General features: G+C 34.1%; 1 protein-coding gene and 1 long non-coding RNA gene across 4 annotated transcripts in view; one reads left to right on the top strand and one right to left on the bottom strand.

The window, feature by feature from the left end:
• Nucleotides 1-8,113: 8,113 nt before the first annotated feature.
• LOC142232368 (uncharacterized) lies at nt 8,114-8,539 on the top strand. The gene is made up of 3 exons (XR_012721105.1): nt 8,114-8,156; nt 8,216-8,339; nt 8,402-8,539. It is a non-coding gene; the product is annotated as an uncharacterized LOC142232368 (long non-coding RNA).
• A 6,641-nt stretch (nt 8,540-15,180) lies between these two features.
• dtn (transmembrane protein 132C dtn) overlaps nt 15,181-18,300 on the bottom strand; it is a 604,515-nt gene continuing 601,395 nt past the window's right edge. For all 3 annotated transcript variants that reach the window (XM_075300570.1, XM_075300573.1, XM_075300571.1), the window contains one exon: nt 15,181-15,537. In XM_075300570.1, the coding sequence (XP_075156685.1) occupies nt 15,523-15,537 (15 nt within the window). In that variant the 3' untranslated portion in view covers nt 15,181-15,522. The remainder of the gene's footprint in view (nt 15,538-18,300) is intronic.

The raw sequence follows: 18,300 nt of genomic DNA, 5'->3' as shown, positions 1-18,300 counted from the left end.
CAAGATCTGTGAATTAAGCACTCCGGGTTTCAAACTTTTGCATAATACCGGTAACGATATAAATCGAGCATGTATAATTGCTAAAAACGAACTAAACTTGTTTCTGCTTCCTTCATTGAGCAATGCAGACACTGTCGTAGCGAGTCTAGAGATATCCACATGCAAATATTGGGTATCTTCGGTCTACATGGGACATGATAGGGATATGCCACCCTGTGCCGTTAAGACCTTAGTTGAGGAGTCACTAAAAACAAAGACAAAACTCATTATGGGATGCGATGCAAATGCACATCATAGTATTTGGGGAAGTAGTGATACTAATGCAAGGGGAGAGTCGCTAATAGAGTTTATTTTGCGTACTAACCTGGTAGTTTGCAATAAGGGAGATGCACCAACCTTCGTCACCAGGAACAGACAAGAGGTTTTGGACGTAACGTTGACCTCTCCGGAACTGAATGATAAGATATCTGAGTGGCAAGTTTTGAGGGAACATAGCTTCTCAGATCATCGCTACATCAGTTTCAGATTGGCTGTTCGTACTTCAAAGACCATATTTCCGCCAAATGTTAGGAAAGCTGATTGGAATAGGTATAGGGAATCGTTCAATTTGATGATACCGGAAATACCGGAGACAAATATGAGCACTGTGCAAGATATCGAACACGCAGTGGAGCGGATTACTAAGGCCTTCAACATTTCACTGAAAGCTGCATGCCCTAGAGGAAAGCCAAGGGGAAAAAATCGGCCGCCATGGTGGACTACGGAGTTAAGTAATATGAGGAAATCCTGCAGGAAGCTCTTTAACAAAGCAAAGTCCACAAGAGCTCCGGAGGATTGGGACACTTACAAGATGAATCTGAGAGAATATAAACGAGAACTGAGAAGGTCTCAACAAAACTCTTGGGATGATTACTGTAGCAGTATTGAGAATACGTCAGAGGCTTCCAGACTACGGAAGGTACTAGCATCCACTAACACCGCTCCAGGTTTCATTAAAACATCGGAGGGAAATTGGACAACGTCCAGTGAGGAGACGTTGGAGGTACTTTTGGACACACACTTCCCTGGAAATCAGACGGTTGAACCATGTTCCGGCGGTGTAACAGAGGCTCAGCGATCATTTCCTATCGAGGAAATTGTGTCGGAATCTAGAATAAAATGGGCTTTAAATAGCTTTGGACCATTCAAATCCCCCGGACCTGATGGAATTACTCCGGCGGAGTTACAGGCAGTGGCTGAAAGAATTATCCCCTGGTTGACGGTGATATATAAACAATGTGTAAACTTAGCATATATTCCAGAAAAGTGGAGGGAAACAAAAGTCGTCTTCATACCTAAAGCAGGAAAAGCCTCTCACTCGAGTGCGAAGGATTTCCGACCAATCAGCTTATCCTCATTCCTACTTAAGACCCTGGAGAGGATGATAGACATGTATCTTAGAACTAGCGTGGATTCAGGTTTGCTCTCGAAACGACAGCATGCATACTCGAAGGGCAGGTCTACTGAGACCGCATTGCATGAACTGGTCAGCTTTATTGAAAGCTCACTATCTGTCAAAGAATACACAATCGTGGCGTTTCTAGACATCGAAGGGGCGTTCAATAATGTCCATCCGAGCTCGATATTAAATGGACTGACAACTCTGAATGTTGATCTAGGTATACTTAGGCTGTTAGACGAACTTCTAATGAAGAGACTATTTCAGCCACACTAGGGCAAGCAAACATACAAAGGTATGTGAACAGAGGCACTCCCCAAGGAGGAGTTCTATCACCTCTTCTTTGGAATGTTGCTATAAACAACCTTCTGGTTTCTCTAGAAAAAGAAAGGATAAAAGTGGTGGCATACGCAGATGATGTGGCGCTAGCAGTCAGGGGAAAATTCCCATCCATAATCAGAGATATTATACAGAGAGCTCTCCGGATGACTGAGAAATGGGCGAAAGATAATGGTCTTGGTGTAAATCCAGCAAAGACAGAAATAGTCATGTACTGCAAAGATCGCAAAACTCCCACGGTTAAGCCCATATTAGGGGGTATTGAAATTCCCTTTGGTGAGTTCGCAAAACACCTTGGCATTATTTTGGAAAGGAAGCTGAACTTTAAGTTTATTATTGAAGAAAGTGCGAGAAAAGATCTTTGTACTCGTGCAAAAAGGCAATAGGGAAAAAGTGGGGACTAAGACCAAAAATTGTGCATTGGCTATACACGGCAGTGGTTAGACCTATAATGCTATATGGTGTTGTAGTCTGGTGGCCGGCACTTCAGAAACCGACTTGTTTAGATAAAGTTCAGCGTATGGCGAGCTTATGTATCTCAGGCGCATTTAGTAAGACAGGAACAGACTCCCTTAATGTCATGCGACATCTATTGCCTTTAGACATTTTGGCCAAACAGTCAGCTGCAACAACGGCTGTGCGGTTGCGCGAGCTATACGGTCATAGTTCGGTCCTCAAAGTAATGCCAGATGTGCCTAACGTAGTGGATTACACCCTGGCAAAACCACTTTTCGACAAAAAGTTTGAAACTCTAATTCCCAACAGTGAGGCGTGGTGTACACAGACCCCGGGGAATAAAAGATATATAGATTTCTATACTGATGGCTCCAAATTGAATGGACAAGTGGGGTTCGGAGTATATTCTAAAGATCTGGAAATTCGAATAGCGAAAAGATTACCTAATCACTGTAGTGTTTTTCAGGCTGAAATATTGGCAATAAGAGAGGTGGTGAATTGGCTGAGAAGTAATGTTCCAACAAATATTGGCATTAATATATACTCAGACAGTCAACCTGCAATAAAATCCTTGGACTCTGTGTTCCTTAACTCAAAAACGGCCATAGACTGCCGCAAATCTCTCAACGAGATGGCTGAGCAGTACAATATTCACCTAATATGGGTGCCTGGTCATAGGAACATACCGGGGAACTGTGAAGCAGATGTGTTAGCAAGGCTAGGAACTACCTTACATATTCCAGGGGAACTAGAATCTGTTGGTATGCCTCTGGCCACCTGCAAGCTCTTACTGCGTGAGAAGGCTGTTATGATGGCCAATATTCGATGGGAAAATTGCAAGGGTTGTAACGACACCAAGCAAATATGGCCCCATTTAAACTTAAACCGCACACTAGATATGCTAGTGTTCTCAAGGCGTCAGATAGCACTCCTAATATCTGCTATAACGGGTCGCTGCCTGATAGGCGAATTTGCAAAAACTATAGGTGCGAAGTATAATGACTATTGTATAAGCTGTCATGACGTGGAGGAAAAGGAATCAATTAAACACCTCTTGTGTGAGTGTCCTGCTTTTTGTGTAAGGCGTAAGCGAATTTTAGGAGCATATAGCTTTAGATTACTGGCTGACCTGGAAAACGTTAACTTAAGCAGTTTGTTAATGTTTTTGGAGCAATCTGGTTGGTTCCACAAAAGTAAATAATAGAGAAGGTTCAGTGGTTAAGACTAGAAGTGCCCATATGTAATAGGTACTTTTAGTTAAATGTGGTATCACAATGGACTGAATAGTCTAAGTGAGCCTGAAATTTAATCGGGCTGCCACTTTAACCTAACCTAACCTAAGTATATTACAGTGTAAAAATATACCAAAAACTACTTTTGGATCTTAAATAGGCTTTGGGGAAAATTTTATAACCTAAAAATTTTATAAATTGTTGTTCATTACGCCCTGAAGTACAAAAATATAACAGCAGACGTCGACTGCTGTTTTTAGCATACTTTTTTCTATGAGTGTATGTTTTTACCATTCGGGGTTACCAAATTATATTTTTTTTGGTTGCAATGGTTTTTACATAAAGTCAGCAGTGCACACGAAACACTACGGCAACTCTAACTCCTCTCAAATGTTTTTTTCCGGGCATTTAGAGAAAATCACACTCTAAAGATTCACAGGAAAAATTTACCTATTTGTTTTTAACAATTTCTTGTATGTAATATTATCCGACAACATATTAAATGTAAGAAATAGCAAGAAAACATATTCTACTTTATAAATACACGCATTTGAATGCTATTTTGGATGAGAATTTTAAAATATATTGCCATTCTAATTGGTAAAGAATTCTGAGAGATAAATATAACAAAAAATATTCGCATGTACTCAATTTTGCACTTTTCTATACCGGTGTCAGTTGGAACATATTCTAGTACTTGGTCCATAACATACTTTCAACCAATTCCTGTATAATTTTATCAGATATATTCTGCCACTCAACCTATATTCGAAATTTTTGCTAACTAAGCCATTTTTTCACTATTTTTGCACTACGTTTCGGATCACCATTCTGTTGAAATACAACTTCATCTTCAGGATAGGCACTCTTGTCAACAAATTCGGGAAGATGATTCTGCAAAATGGCGAGGTAGTCTTCTTTCTTCATTATACCATAAATTTTCTGCAATGGCCCAATGTGCCACCAAGTGAAGCAGCCCCAAACCATGATGCTTCCACCACCATGCTTCACAGTTTGTTTAACATGTTGGCGTTGAATGGTATCACCAGGACGACGCCAACAATATTGTATACCGTCCACTTGGAAACGGTTAAATTTTGATTCATCTGACCAGATAACACGTTTCCAACTTCGTTGGCGCCCTTTGATTCTTTTCGGACAATGCAGGTTTATTTTTTTACAGCTGAAACATAGCCAATGTTGTGGAGCGCTTGTCTTGCTCTCTAACTTGCTTATTTTTGGCAACAGTAGTATATTTCGGCGTTACGGACTTGGTCTCCCTCATTTCTGCCATCATAAGGCGAGCGTCCACTTCGGTCAACAGTTTTCGGCGGCTTCTGGTTTGCTCTTTGGGAGTGGCATTTCGTCTTTTTTGGACGCGAATGATCACAGACTTTCTTATATTTAGTTCCTTGGCTATTTTCCGCGTTGAATACCCATTATTAGTTAAGTAAACTATATTGTCCTCCACATCGCGCAATAACTTTTTTATTAAAATTTTTACTTGATATTATTGCAGTACACTTCGAATAAAGCTTCAACTCTTACTAGCGAACACGTTTCTAAACACAAAGTTGTATGAAATACAAGTATTGTATCATAAAGAAAGACAAAAAATACAAAACTAACGGTATATACTGGTTTTATGCTGAGTACATCAAAAAGTGCAAAATTGAGTACATGCCAGTTTTTTTTGTTATGTTTATTTATCTCTCTGAATTCATTAATTGTTGTTTTGAGTTTTTTGTTATTTTATTTGGAATTGAAGAAGGAATAAAGAAAAAATAAATTATTTTGAGTTTCTTTATTGCTGCTTTTTTTATTCGTTTAGAATTGAAAAAAATTAAATATGTACTCATTTCTGCACGATACTGTATATTATCTTTTGCAATGTACATTGAAAAGTAAACATCACAAAAAGTAAAAACTGATCTCATTTGTTGCAATGTCTAGTATAACAAGTAAGTAAAGTAGAAAGTCGGGCGGGGCCGACTATATCATACCCTAAACCTCCACTACAGAATTAGTAATCATAAGCATTTGTGGGGTAACATATAGGTCTGGGAGATAAACCGCAGTTGCATATTTAAGAAAATTAAGGGGTACATGTCTATGGGTGCTTTGTGTCAATCTGACTATAGCTCATAGTCAATGTTGCCAGGGAAAATCTTCAGTTTACCCTACACCCAGAAAAAAGTGCCTTCGAAACTAAAGGAAAAATTTTTCATCAATATAGTTTATCCATTTTATTTCCATTAAGGTAAATTTTTGTGAGAAATAATAAAATTTACTCGTTTCAGTAAAAAAATCCTAAACTGTAAGCAGTTAGGAATAGTTCATTAACTAGAATAAGGCATGGAATTTTACTCATACTATTTTCTTCGCTGGGTATAAGAATTTACTACTGAACAAGAAAATTTTATTCACCGATAACAAAGCATTCGTAAAAATTAACAAAAACCGAACTAAAACCAAGTTTCCTCAAAATTAGTAAAATTTCTTATAAAATGATAATTGCGACTTCCTTTATAATAGAAAGTTTTTCATACATACGAACAACACTTGGCATAGAAAAATATTTTAGTTCATTCGTACTAGGTTAGGTTAGGTTAGGTTAAAGTGGCAGCCCGATTAAGATTCAGGCTCACTTAGACTATTCAGTCCATTGTGATACCACATTAACTAAAAGTACCTATTACATATGGGCACTTCTAGTTTTAACCGCTGAACCTTCTTGATTATTTTTCTTTGTTGAACCAACCAGATTGTTCCAAAAACAGTAGCAGACTGCTTAAGTTAACGTTTTCCAGATCCGCCAGTAATCTGAAGCTATATGCTCCTAAAAGTTGCTTGCGCTTTACACAAAATGCAGGACACTCACACAAGAGGTGTTTAATTGATTCTTTTTCCTCTGCATCATGACAGCTCATACAATAGTCATTATACTTCGCGCCAATAGTTTTTGCAAAATCGCCTATCAGGCAGCGACCCGTTATAGCAGATATCAGGAGTGATATCTGACGTCTCGAAAACATTAGCATATCTAGTGTGCGGTTTAAGTTGAAATGGGGCCATATTTGCTTGGTGTCGTTACAACCCTTGCAATTCTCCCATCGAACATTTGCCATCATAACAGCCTTCTCACGCAGCATGAGCTTGCAGGTAGCTAGGGGCATACCAACAAATTCTAGTTCCCCTGGAATATGTAAGGTAGTCCCTAGCCTTGCCAACTCATCCGCTTCGCAGTTCCCCGGTATGTTCCTATGGCCAGGCACCCATATTAGGTGAATATTGTACTGCTCAGCCATCTCATTGAGAGATTTGCGGCAGTCGATGGCCGTTTTCGAGTTGAGGAACACAGAGTCCAAGGATTTTATTGCAGGTTGACTGTCTGAGTATATATTAATGCCCACATTTTTTGGAACATTACTTCTCAGCCAATTCGCCACCTCTCTTATTGCTAATATTTCAGCCTGAAAAACACTACAGTGATTAGGTAATCTTTTCGCTATTCGAAGTTCCAGATCATTAGAATATACTCCGAACCCCACTTGTCCATCCAATTTGGAGCCATCAGTGTAGAAATCTATATATTCTTTATTCCCCGGGGTCTGTGTGCACCACGCCTCACTGTTGGGGATTAGAGTCTCAAACTTTTTGTCGAAAAGTGGACTCGCCAAAGTGTAATCCTCTACGTTAGGCACATCTGGCATTGTTTTGAGGACAGAACTGTGACCGTAACCTTTTTCCGACCACAGCGATAGTTCGCGCAACCGCACAGCCGTTGTTGCAGCTGACTGTTTGGCCAAAATGTCTAAAGGCAATAGATGCAGCACGACATTAAGGGAATTTGTTCCTGTCTTGCTGAATGCGCCTGAAATACACAAATACGCCATACCCTGAACTTTATCTAAACCAGTCGGTTTCTGAAGTGCCGGCCACCAGACTACAACACCATATAGCATTATAGGTCTAACCACTGCCGTGTATATAGCCAATGCACAATTTTTGGTTTCAGTCCCCACTTTTTTCCTATTGCCTTTTTGCACGAGTACAAAGCTACAGTTGCCTTTCTCGCCCTTTCTTCAATATTAAGCTTAAAGTTCAGCTTCCTGTCCAAAATAACGCCAAGGTATTTTGCACATTCACCAAAGGGAATTTCAATACCCCCTAAGGAAATAGGCCTAACCGTGGGAGTTTTGCGATCGTTGCAGTACATGACTAATTCTGTCTTTGCAGGATTTACCCCAAGACCATTGTCTTTCGCCCATTTCTCAGTCATCCGGAGGGCCCTCTGAATAATATCTCTGATTGTGGATGGGAATTTTCCCCTGACTGCCAGAGCCACATCATCTGCGTATGCCACCACTTTTATCCTTTCTTTTTCTAGAGTAACCAGAAGGCTATTTATAGCAACATTCCAAAGAAGAGGTGATAGGACTCCTCCTTGGGGAGTGCCTCTGTTCACATACCTTTGTATGTTTGCATTGCATACTTCGTACTAAGAAGTATGCAATCCTTTCAAAACTTAAGGAAACACACTTGTTAGAATGTAGGAAATTTTCCTATATTTCTATTGTCTACCTGTAATCGATACCTGTCATCGCAATCGATGTGTTTGCGCGTGGGTTGTTTTTTTAGTTGGAATCGCGTTGTTGTGGTATACGGAAAGATTGTTAAAAAATAATATGGTAAAATAATATAATAAATAAAAAATAAAATATATAAAATATTTATTATTTTAAATTAGTGAGAAAAATTTTCTTTTTTTGAAAATAAATCTATCAATGTTCGTGATGGTATATAAAGAAAGAAAACACCAGCAGAATAACAACCCTTTCATTTGTCTTCATTTTGGAATCTTCAATTATCAGGTAATATTCAGTGACGCTAACCTTTTGTAACAAAAATGGTTTATGATTTTTTATATTTGTAGGTATTGAAATTGTAAAAGGAGGACAAAATCGTTAGGCAGCAACTTATTAAAAATGAAAAGTACAAGAAGAAGAAAAAGTGCGTTTTACAGTTGATAATATCACATGGAAATTGGAAACAGCGGAATAATAAACTAATATTTCAAGGAGATTCAATGCCGTTGATTCTTAATAAATATATTCAATATATTAATAAAACATGTCTTTTATTGAATATAAAATTGGTTATATAAATAAATAAAATTGTATTTAAAAACGAAGGTAAGCAGTTCTAATTATGAAGTAAAAGTTTTACCACAAATGTGTAAGATTTGTCCATGTGAATGAAAAAATTTCAATAAAATCATTCCATATATGAATTCAAATCAGTTAAATTTTTTCATTCTGTAGTATAGTGGTACATAAATATAGGAAAATGTTAACTAATATATGGAATGCATTATACCTAATTTCTACGAAAATCACATCGTTCAAACAAATAAAAATGTCTTTGGCGCTATACGAAGTTCAACTTTCTTCACAATGAGTTCATTTTAACTTAAAGAAGGGGTCACTTTTTTCTGGGTGTATACAAGGACAAAAAAAGTTCCCTACTTTCCTATACATTCCCAAAAAATATTCCCTACTATATTTTACAAAACAAAAATGGTTCTAAGTACTTTATTATCATAAAACATGAAAATGCAACGTATATAACTTAGAATATAAATTTGTATTACGACCACGGTTGCCACAGTTGGTAGAATTCTACTCAAATTAGTAATATTTTTTGCTAAATCTTTATAAAAACAAAATTTTGGAAAAAGTTTCTATAAACAAATTTTTGTGAGAAATTTTTCTATAGAAATAAAATTTTGACAATAAATTCCATAGAAATAAAATTTTGAGACAAAATTCCACAGAAATAAAATTTTGAGAAAATTTTTTTTAGAAATAATATTTTGAAAAAATTTTCTATAGAAATACAATTTTGACAAAATGTTCTATAGAAATAAAATGTTGACAAAATTTTCTACAGGAATAAAGTTTACCACACATTGTTAAAGATCAAGCCTTGCCGGCTTCTAATTTCCTTCTCTAGAGCCACCAAAATGTAAAAATTATTACAAATTGTGTTGAGTGAAAATGTCCTACATTGTGGCCCTACGTCCCTACATATAGGGAATACATATAGGGAATTTCCCTACTTCTAGCCGTGTTGATATTGCACCTACGGAGTTAGTATGCCACTAATATTGAGCCCATTATTAAAAAAGAGAAAATCGTTAAATTAGTGTGGGTAATAAATACAAATTTGTAAAAATCGAGCACTATTCTTATGTAACAACTACAAGTACGTATAAATACGATCGGCTAGTATATCAACATTTGAAATTTGAGTAACATTGGTTAATAAATAAGAGTACTATGGCCAAATTTGGGAAAATCGAGCGATGCATATATAAGCTATATCTAAATCTGAACCAATTTGCATAATATTTTGCGGGTTTGATTAATACCACAAAAGGTTACCTTGTGCAAGATTTGAGTAAGATCAGTTAAGAAATGAGGCCTGTATGGTCAAACATAAGGTTATTAGGGGCGAATTTTTCAAAATCGGGTGATACATATATGGGAGCTATATCTACATCTGAACCGATTTCGATGAAATTTTGCACATATAGTTAGTACTATAGAGGACTGGATCTAGCCAACTTTTAGTAAGATCGGTTGATAAATAAGGGTTTTATGGCCAAATTTAGAAAAATCGGGCGGTACATATATATGAGAGCTATAGCTAAATCTGAACCGATTTCGATGATTTTTTGCACATATAGTTAGTGCTATAGAAGATTATATTTAGCCAACTTTGAGTAAGATCGGTTGATAAATAAAGCTTTTGTGGCCAAATTTGGGAAAATCTGGCGATACATATATATGAGAGCTATATCTAAATATGAACCGATTTGGATGAAATTTTGATCCGTTTGAAAAAACGCGCAACGTGACCCCATTTGTCGAAATCGGGCGATACATATATATGGGAGCTATATCTAAATTTGATCTGAATCAAAATCGGTTAATAATTGCGACCGGAATCCTGTGAACAACAAATACATGGACAGACGGACGGACGGACGGACACCAAGCGCAAGATCGACTCAGGAGGTGATTCTAAGTCGATCGGAATATATTTAATGGGGTCTAAAATCAATATTTCTGGTAGACACATTTTTGGCCGATCAAACTTATTATACCCTGACCACTATGTGGTTTAGGGTATAAAAATGTATAAATGGAAAAGTAAAGAAATAAAGTTGAATTAATCAAGTGAATGTGAACATGAACGGGCTCATTTGAAGCTGAGAAAAATTAGCACTGTAAATATAGTACGTTACTTACGTTATGTAAACAAATAGAAATAAAAATACTGTGTTGTATTGTATTTTATATATATATAATTTATATTTATAAATAAATATATATATATATATATATATATATATATATATATATATATATATATATATATATATATATATATATATATATATATATATATATATATATATATATATATATATATATATATATATATATATATATATATATATATATATATATATATATATTTATTTATTCAGTGAATATATATATATTCAGTGCAAAATTTTGACGAATTTGATTCACGCATATGAATGAGTATGTGGTTTTTGTTACAATTCTTATGTTTAAGCAGCTTATTACCTATATTGAAATACATAACGTGATTATTCATTTTAGAAAGGTGTGTACTGTGTATTAAAGTTTTTTTTTTAATGAATATTTTTGAATATATAAACATAAACATGTTCGTAACAAAAAAACTTATTTGTTTAATATATAAATTGTTATATTAATGATAAAACAATGATTGACTAGAGTAATAATACAATGACTACAAGCATGGTATATGCGTTTTTATCAAACACCGTTTTAAGAACTATTGTCTTTGATGGAAAAATACATAAATAATTACAAAATATAATTGGACGGAACAATTTAGAACACAGAAAACAAATAGTATTGAACTTATATAATTGTGGGGATCTTACAATGGCTCTATTTTAGTATTTATTTTCCATATATTTTTGTTTTCGAATAGGCGCAGTTGTTTCAGCAGTTGATACGCCTAATATTAATGATTGCACATTTAATATCGCAACCAAAACAAATTACTGGATATCACCTATGTGTTTATTTACATATATATCTGGCATATATTGGTGGATATGAGTTCACTTAGCCTTGGGCGTTAATAACAATATTGTTTCTTTCGCATTATTTCCCAAAAAGCTGTTTCTATATTTTTTAATAATTAGTTCTAAGTAAAATAAACTTTTTAAATTATCCTACCTGAAATTTGCAAAATAATATTGTTTCCCTTTTCGGATTAATTTTTGTTTATAGCGGCTAAGCTCGAAATTAATACCCACCTTTAGAATGAAGTGTACATCACAATGAAGCCATTAATTAATTAATAAAAATGTCTTGCGAAAAACACGTAATTCGAAAGTAAAGTAAACATATGCCAATAGAACATTTATTTATGTGATATATTTCTGAAGTTACTTGTATATCTCTTGCTCTTAAGATTTATATAGTAAGATAAAAGTGTTGCCCAAAATGAAGTGTTTCATTTTATCTTTTCCATAACATCATAACATAAGCGAAGCGAAAATGATAGGCTGTTATTTGGAATGATGTAATTATCATTCCAAATAATATGGTATGTTATCGAATCTTCGTACAACTTAAATGCGCATCATAGACAATATAAAGTATGAAGTTAAACAAAATGTCGGAAACAGCTAAAACAACAAAATGAATGAAATCAATGAAATAAGACAGCCTACGAGAATCCAGTTTATTTCCAAAGTAACAATGCTTCTACTTAATTTTTTTATTTTGGAGTTTGAAGCTCGGTCTCAACCATAGCATTTCAATTTTAGACATATACTACAATTGCTTCTCTTCGCAAAAAATATACAAGCCGGTTCTATCTATATCCCTCGTTTAAATGGTGTTCGGAGGTGTGCCTGCAACAACAGATCATAATATCTAACAAATCACAATATATCTAAGCTAAACCTATCTTAGGATATCACGATTTTGATCTACAGAATTCACTTTTGAACTGCAACATATAAAAATATTGCAAATTAATGTTTCATTGATCACGTAATTGTTTGATAATTACAAATTGGCATTGAAACTTGACTTATGGTGCAACGAAATCTATATTTTGATATATTACAGATTTGAGTTTGTCGATTTGAGTAACTCTCTTGATATTCTCTAAATGTTTTTGTTTGAGCTTTTTCTATTCGTTCTGAATCTACTGTCATCTTGAAAAGATAAAGATGAGTTCACAACAGAGAACTTCAACTGGTGGCTTTTTTCCTATTGCAATCTTACCCACAAAATGTCGGTGGTAGTGAGTAAGACACCAATTACCATGCGATCTTCTACATTAGCACAAATGGAAGAATAAAAACACGACTGGTATATACAGATATTGGTTATTGGTGTTTAGCAGTGTTAAAGCAATCGGCATTAAAACAATGCTCGGTTAACAAAAAACGAGTGTGGTCATATATGTACATCGGTGATGCAAAAGTTGGTACACTTGTACTAAATTTGGTACATTCCACATGCAGAAAGTACAATGGTACTACAATGAATGTAAGGTGCAAGCAATACACAGTTCGGACAAATTGAATAAAAATTGTAACTTCCAGTTTAAATCTTAAGATCGATATGTGAAAACCATCAATAAAAAATTGATATTGATCTTCTGTTGGGGCACATTAAGAGTGGCATTAAATTGTAAATCTTTTCAATGTTTCGTGTTGTTACGGAGGAAATGTCGAAACCTAAATTTCAAAAACTTCTGGCGGTATTGTTTCCTGGTGAAGGTCCAAGTGAGGTGTAACAATATAATCTTAATTTTTTTTTTAAATACTAAACATTTTCGTAAGTATTACTAAAGTTGGTACAATTTGAAACACAAGTACATTTTTTTGTTATCCTAGTACAATTAAAAAAAAATTGATTTTGCATCCTTGATATACATACTCTGCATAAGGCTGCACTCAACAACAATAACTACCAGCAGTGGGATCACATTAAGAGAATTGAGAGATTACGAAATAACACTGCTAAGCAATGATGTAAACAATTTGAGTGGTTGTTTTACTACGGTGTTTTTGGGAGACAACACTCATACTAACAAGCACCGACAGTCGTCGTTGAATATTGGTGGTTGAAATTTATTTTACCAATTGGTAATTTAACTCTTCGTTGCAAAATTAATTTTCGCATCAATAAACATTTTTTGGAATGTTACAACCGTTTTATGTATATTTGTAATACCCAAATCCTATTTCCGTTAAATTCTGACTAAAAATTTTACCAAAGAGTACCTCTAACACGAAAAGAATGAGAAAGACAAAAAACTAACGGTAAAATGTTCAAAAGAGTAGCGTACAATTTGAAACACAAGTACAGTTTTTTGTTATCCTAGTACAATTAAAAAAATTGATTTTGCATCCTTGATACACATACAATGAATAAGGTTGCACTCAACAACAATAACTACCACATTAAGAGAATTGCGAGAGTACGAAACAGCGTTGCCACTACCCAATTTTATTTTGGACCAAAATTTTTCCAAAATCGGACCAAAATTACCTCCAGCGGACCAAATTTCCAACTTCGAAGAAAAATGCTTTAAAAAGTATTTTATTGTTGCACATAGTGATTTTATTAAAAAAGTAAAGCAAATCAGAAAGGACTGATATAATTTAGCGCTTCACATCAAAACATCGACTTTTCAACTTTTTTTAATTTGAAAAAAAGCGAAATATTCGATTTTCTGTGATTGAAATGGTATCTAATCCCACACTGAAAAGAAAGCAACGATTTTGATTGGGTATTGATTCCAAGCCAAAGAATCAGAGAATAGAAGTGACGAGAAATTTACGACACAATTCTCTTTTAAATTTGAGTTTTGCGTACTTTATTCTAGGAAACAAATTCTAATATATCAATTTGTTTTTCTTCATGTGCTATCAAAGTCCATTGGAAACGTCTGAACGACTACTTAAAAAAAGTAGCATATCATATATGCAATGTTTGGAAGCTACCGAAAAATCCACTCGTCTGCCTGTTATGCAAAATTAATACAATACAAAAAATATTTAATAAGAAAAATTGTATCCACCAATATAGTTATATGTATATGTACATGTATATACATAACAGTTTTAAGCGCTGAAGCAATAGACTATTTTAACATTCGAGATACAATGGTTTGAATTATCTCTTCAATTAAATATTTAATACGATATGTAAAAAATAAATACAAAATACAAAAAAATAAATAAACACATATATTGTACGTTACCCTTAACTGCTTCGGTCAAACTTTTTGATACGTTATTGCTTTAAGATTATATAATAAAAGAATACATGTTTTAGTTCGATGATATAAAACCAGGTATTGTAAATCAATAATTCTTTGGATGTTTTCGTGGAATTTTTAAGTATTATTTTTATGCAAAAATGTGAATAAAATATAATTTTATAATAGCAATATGAAATATAAGAGAGATGGCCGCAGTATATATATATATATATATATATATATATATATATATATATATATATATATATATATATATATATATATATATATATATATATATATATATATATATATATATATATATATATTTACGCATCGCATGTTTGATAATAATTAACAAAATTACTTAGGCTCTACGGGTGGTACTAAGTGCTCTCAAGTTTCAAAGGTAAATTTAGAATATAAGAAAGTACCCGTGAAAGAAAATTTGCTTTCACCTTGAAACACGAATATTTGTTAGTACCATGCTTTACAACGAATGCGTTCGTATGTATATGCATATGATTAGCATTGTCTTATAAGTAACTGTGTTTTGCAGCGTGGTTTATAGTTTATAATATACCAGTTCAAGCTCCGTTTTGGTGTTGTATGTTGTTAGGGATTAGGACTAGCTTCGATATTTATATTATCATATTGCCGATGAGACCTCCGTCGAATTGTTTGGATTCCATAAACTCAGGCATTAGACTCCTAGAATAAACAAATACAAATTTTTAGTTTAAATTTATTTTGTTTTATTTCAAATATTATAAAGCTATTATTAAAGAACTACCTACAAAGACGATCGACTTGTTATAATTATATTTTTGTATTGCACCTTCACAATTCACATAATGAAATATTTAATAAGAATACTAAAAGACTATCTTTAAGACCGTTATTTTATATATAACACTATACATCCGGATCAACGCAAACTGCCCCCAAGTAATAATACGGGCGAAATTATTATTTTGGCCCGTTTATTAGTTTCTAAATTTTCCCATATGATTAAGCTATCAGACCTAAGGTTGTTTTCCGCAAATAAAAAGACTTATTTATTTCATTGTTCCCAACGTTTCGACAATTTTTGTTGTCTTCATCAGGGGAATTCCTAATATTATTTTAACTTAAGTTACATTGAATTACAGTATACACAAAACATATAAAACAACATAAAACATAAACTTAAACTAATATCACAGCCGTTGCTTGTCTGAAAGTTTGTTTCTCAAAAAACTCTTTTTTAGTGTAGTAGTTTTCCTTAAACATTGGTACACAGAAAAAAAGTGTCTTGTAAATTTAAGGACCATTTTAACTTTCACGTAGTTCAACAAATTTACTGTAATATAGTTCATTTTTCGTAACCACAACGAAAATTAACTTAGCTAAAGGAAAACTTACAAAAATTAAGTAAATGTTTTTTAGTTCACTAACTACGAAATGGGAAGGATTTTTCCTTAAATAAATTTCCAATACAGTAGTTAATGCATCGTTGATTCTATTATAAAAATACATGGGCAATATAAAAATCTTACTACGAAATGTGGACAATTTACTAAGAAAACATTTTGTATGGAAAAAAAATTGTAGTAAAAATTAACTTAACGACATTACCGATTCGTATGTATTATTATAAAAATACATGGGCAATATAAAAATCTTACTACGAAATGTGGACAATTTACTAAGAAAACATTTTGTATGGAAAAAATTATAGTAAAAATTAACTTAACGACATTACCGATTCGTATGATGGCTACCTACAAATTATTTCCCTTTTTATACCCTTCACCACTACTGTGGTACAGGGTATAATAAGTTTGTGCATTTGTATGTAACGCCAAGAAGGAGTAATCATAGACCAACCTTTTAGTATACGGATCGGCTTAGAATTAAATTCTGAGTCGATTTAGCGATGTCCGTCTGTCTGTCTGTCCGTCTGTCTGTCTGTCTGTCTGTTGATGTATTTTTGTGTGCAAAGTACAGCTCGCAGTTTTAGTCCGATTGTCCTAAACTTTGGTATAGGGTCCTGTTTCGGCTCAAAGACGATCCCTATTGATTTTGGAAAAAATCGGTTCAGATTTAGATATAGCTGCCATATATATTTTTCACCGATCTGGTCATAATTGGCGTGTATATCAACCGATCTTCCTCAAATTCCGAACATCCCAATATTTTATGAGTCTCGAAAAACTTGCAAAATATCATCCAAATCGGTTCAGATTTAGATATAGCTCCCATATATAGCTTTCGCCCGATTTACACTCCTTTGTCCACAGAGGCCAATTTTTTGCTCCGATTTAGTTGAAATTTTGCACAGGGAGTAGAATTAGCATTATAGCTATGTGTGTCAAATTTGGTGGAAATCGGTTCAGATTTAGATATAGCTCCCATATATAGCTTTCGCCCGATTTACACTCATATGACCACAGAGGCCAATCTTTTACTCCGATTTAATTGAAATTTTGCACAGTGAGTAGAATGAGCATTGTAGCTATGCGTGCCAAATTTGGTTGAAATCAGTTCAGATTTAGATATAGCTCCCATATATATGTTTTTCTGATTTCGACAAAAATGGTCAAAATACCAACATTTTCCTTATAAAATCGCTACTGGTTAGTCGAAAAGTTGTAAAAATGACTCTAATTTTCTTAAACTTCTAATACATATATATCGAGCGATAAATTATAAATAAACTTTTTCGAAGTTTCCTTAAAATTGCTTCAGATTTAAACGTTTCCCATATTTATACCCTTCACCACTACTGTGGTACAGCGTATAATAAGTTTGTGCATTTGAATGTAACGCCACGAAGGAGTAATCATAGACCAACCTTTTAGTATACGGATCGGCTTAGAATTAAATTCTGAGTCGATTTAGCGATGTCCGTCTGTCCGTCTGTCTGTCCGTCTGTCTGTCTGTCTGTTGATGTATTTTTGTGTGCAAAGTACAGCTCGCAGTTTTAGTCCGATTGTCCTAAACTTTGGTATAGGGTCCTGTTTCGGCTCAAAGACGATCCCTATTGATTTTGGAAAAAATCGGTTCAGATTTAGATATAGCTGCCATATATATTTTTCACCGATCTGGTCATAATTGGCGTGTATATCAACCGATCTTCCTCAAATTCCGAACATCCCAATATTTTATGAGTCTCGAAAAACTTGCAAAATATCATCCAAATCGGTTCAGATTTAGATATAGCTCCCATATATAGCTTTCGCCCGATTTACACTCATATGACCACAGAGGCCAATCTTTTACTCCGATTTAATTGAAATTTTGCACAGGGAGTAGAATGAGCATTGTAGCTATGCGTGCCAAATTTGGTTGAAATCGGTTCAGATTTAGATATAGCTCCCATATATATGTTTTTCTGATTTCGACAAAAATGGTCAAAATACCAACATTTTCCTTATAAAATCGCTACTGCTTAGTCGAAAAGTTGTAAAAATGACTCTAATTTTCTTAAAC

This window comes from Haematobia irritans, chromosome 3, assembly GCF_050003625.1.
Source record: "Haematobia irritans isolate KBUSLIRL chromosome 3, ASM5000362v1, whole genome shotgun sequence".
In the NCBI taxonomy this organism is placed as follows: Eukaryota; Metazoa; Arthropoda; class Insecta; order Diptera; family Muscidae; genus Haematobia; species Haematobia irritans.
Note: the sequence above shows the minus strand (reverse complement) of the source record. Positions and strands in the feature narration are given on the sequence as shown.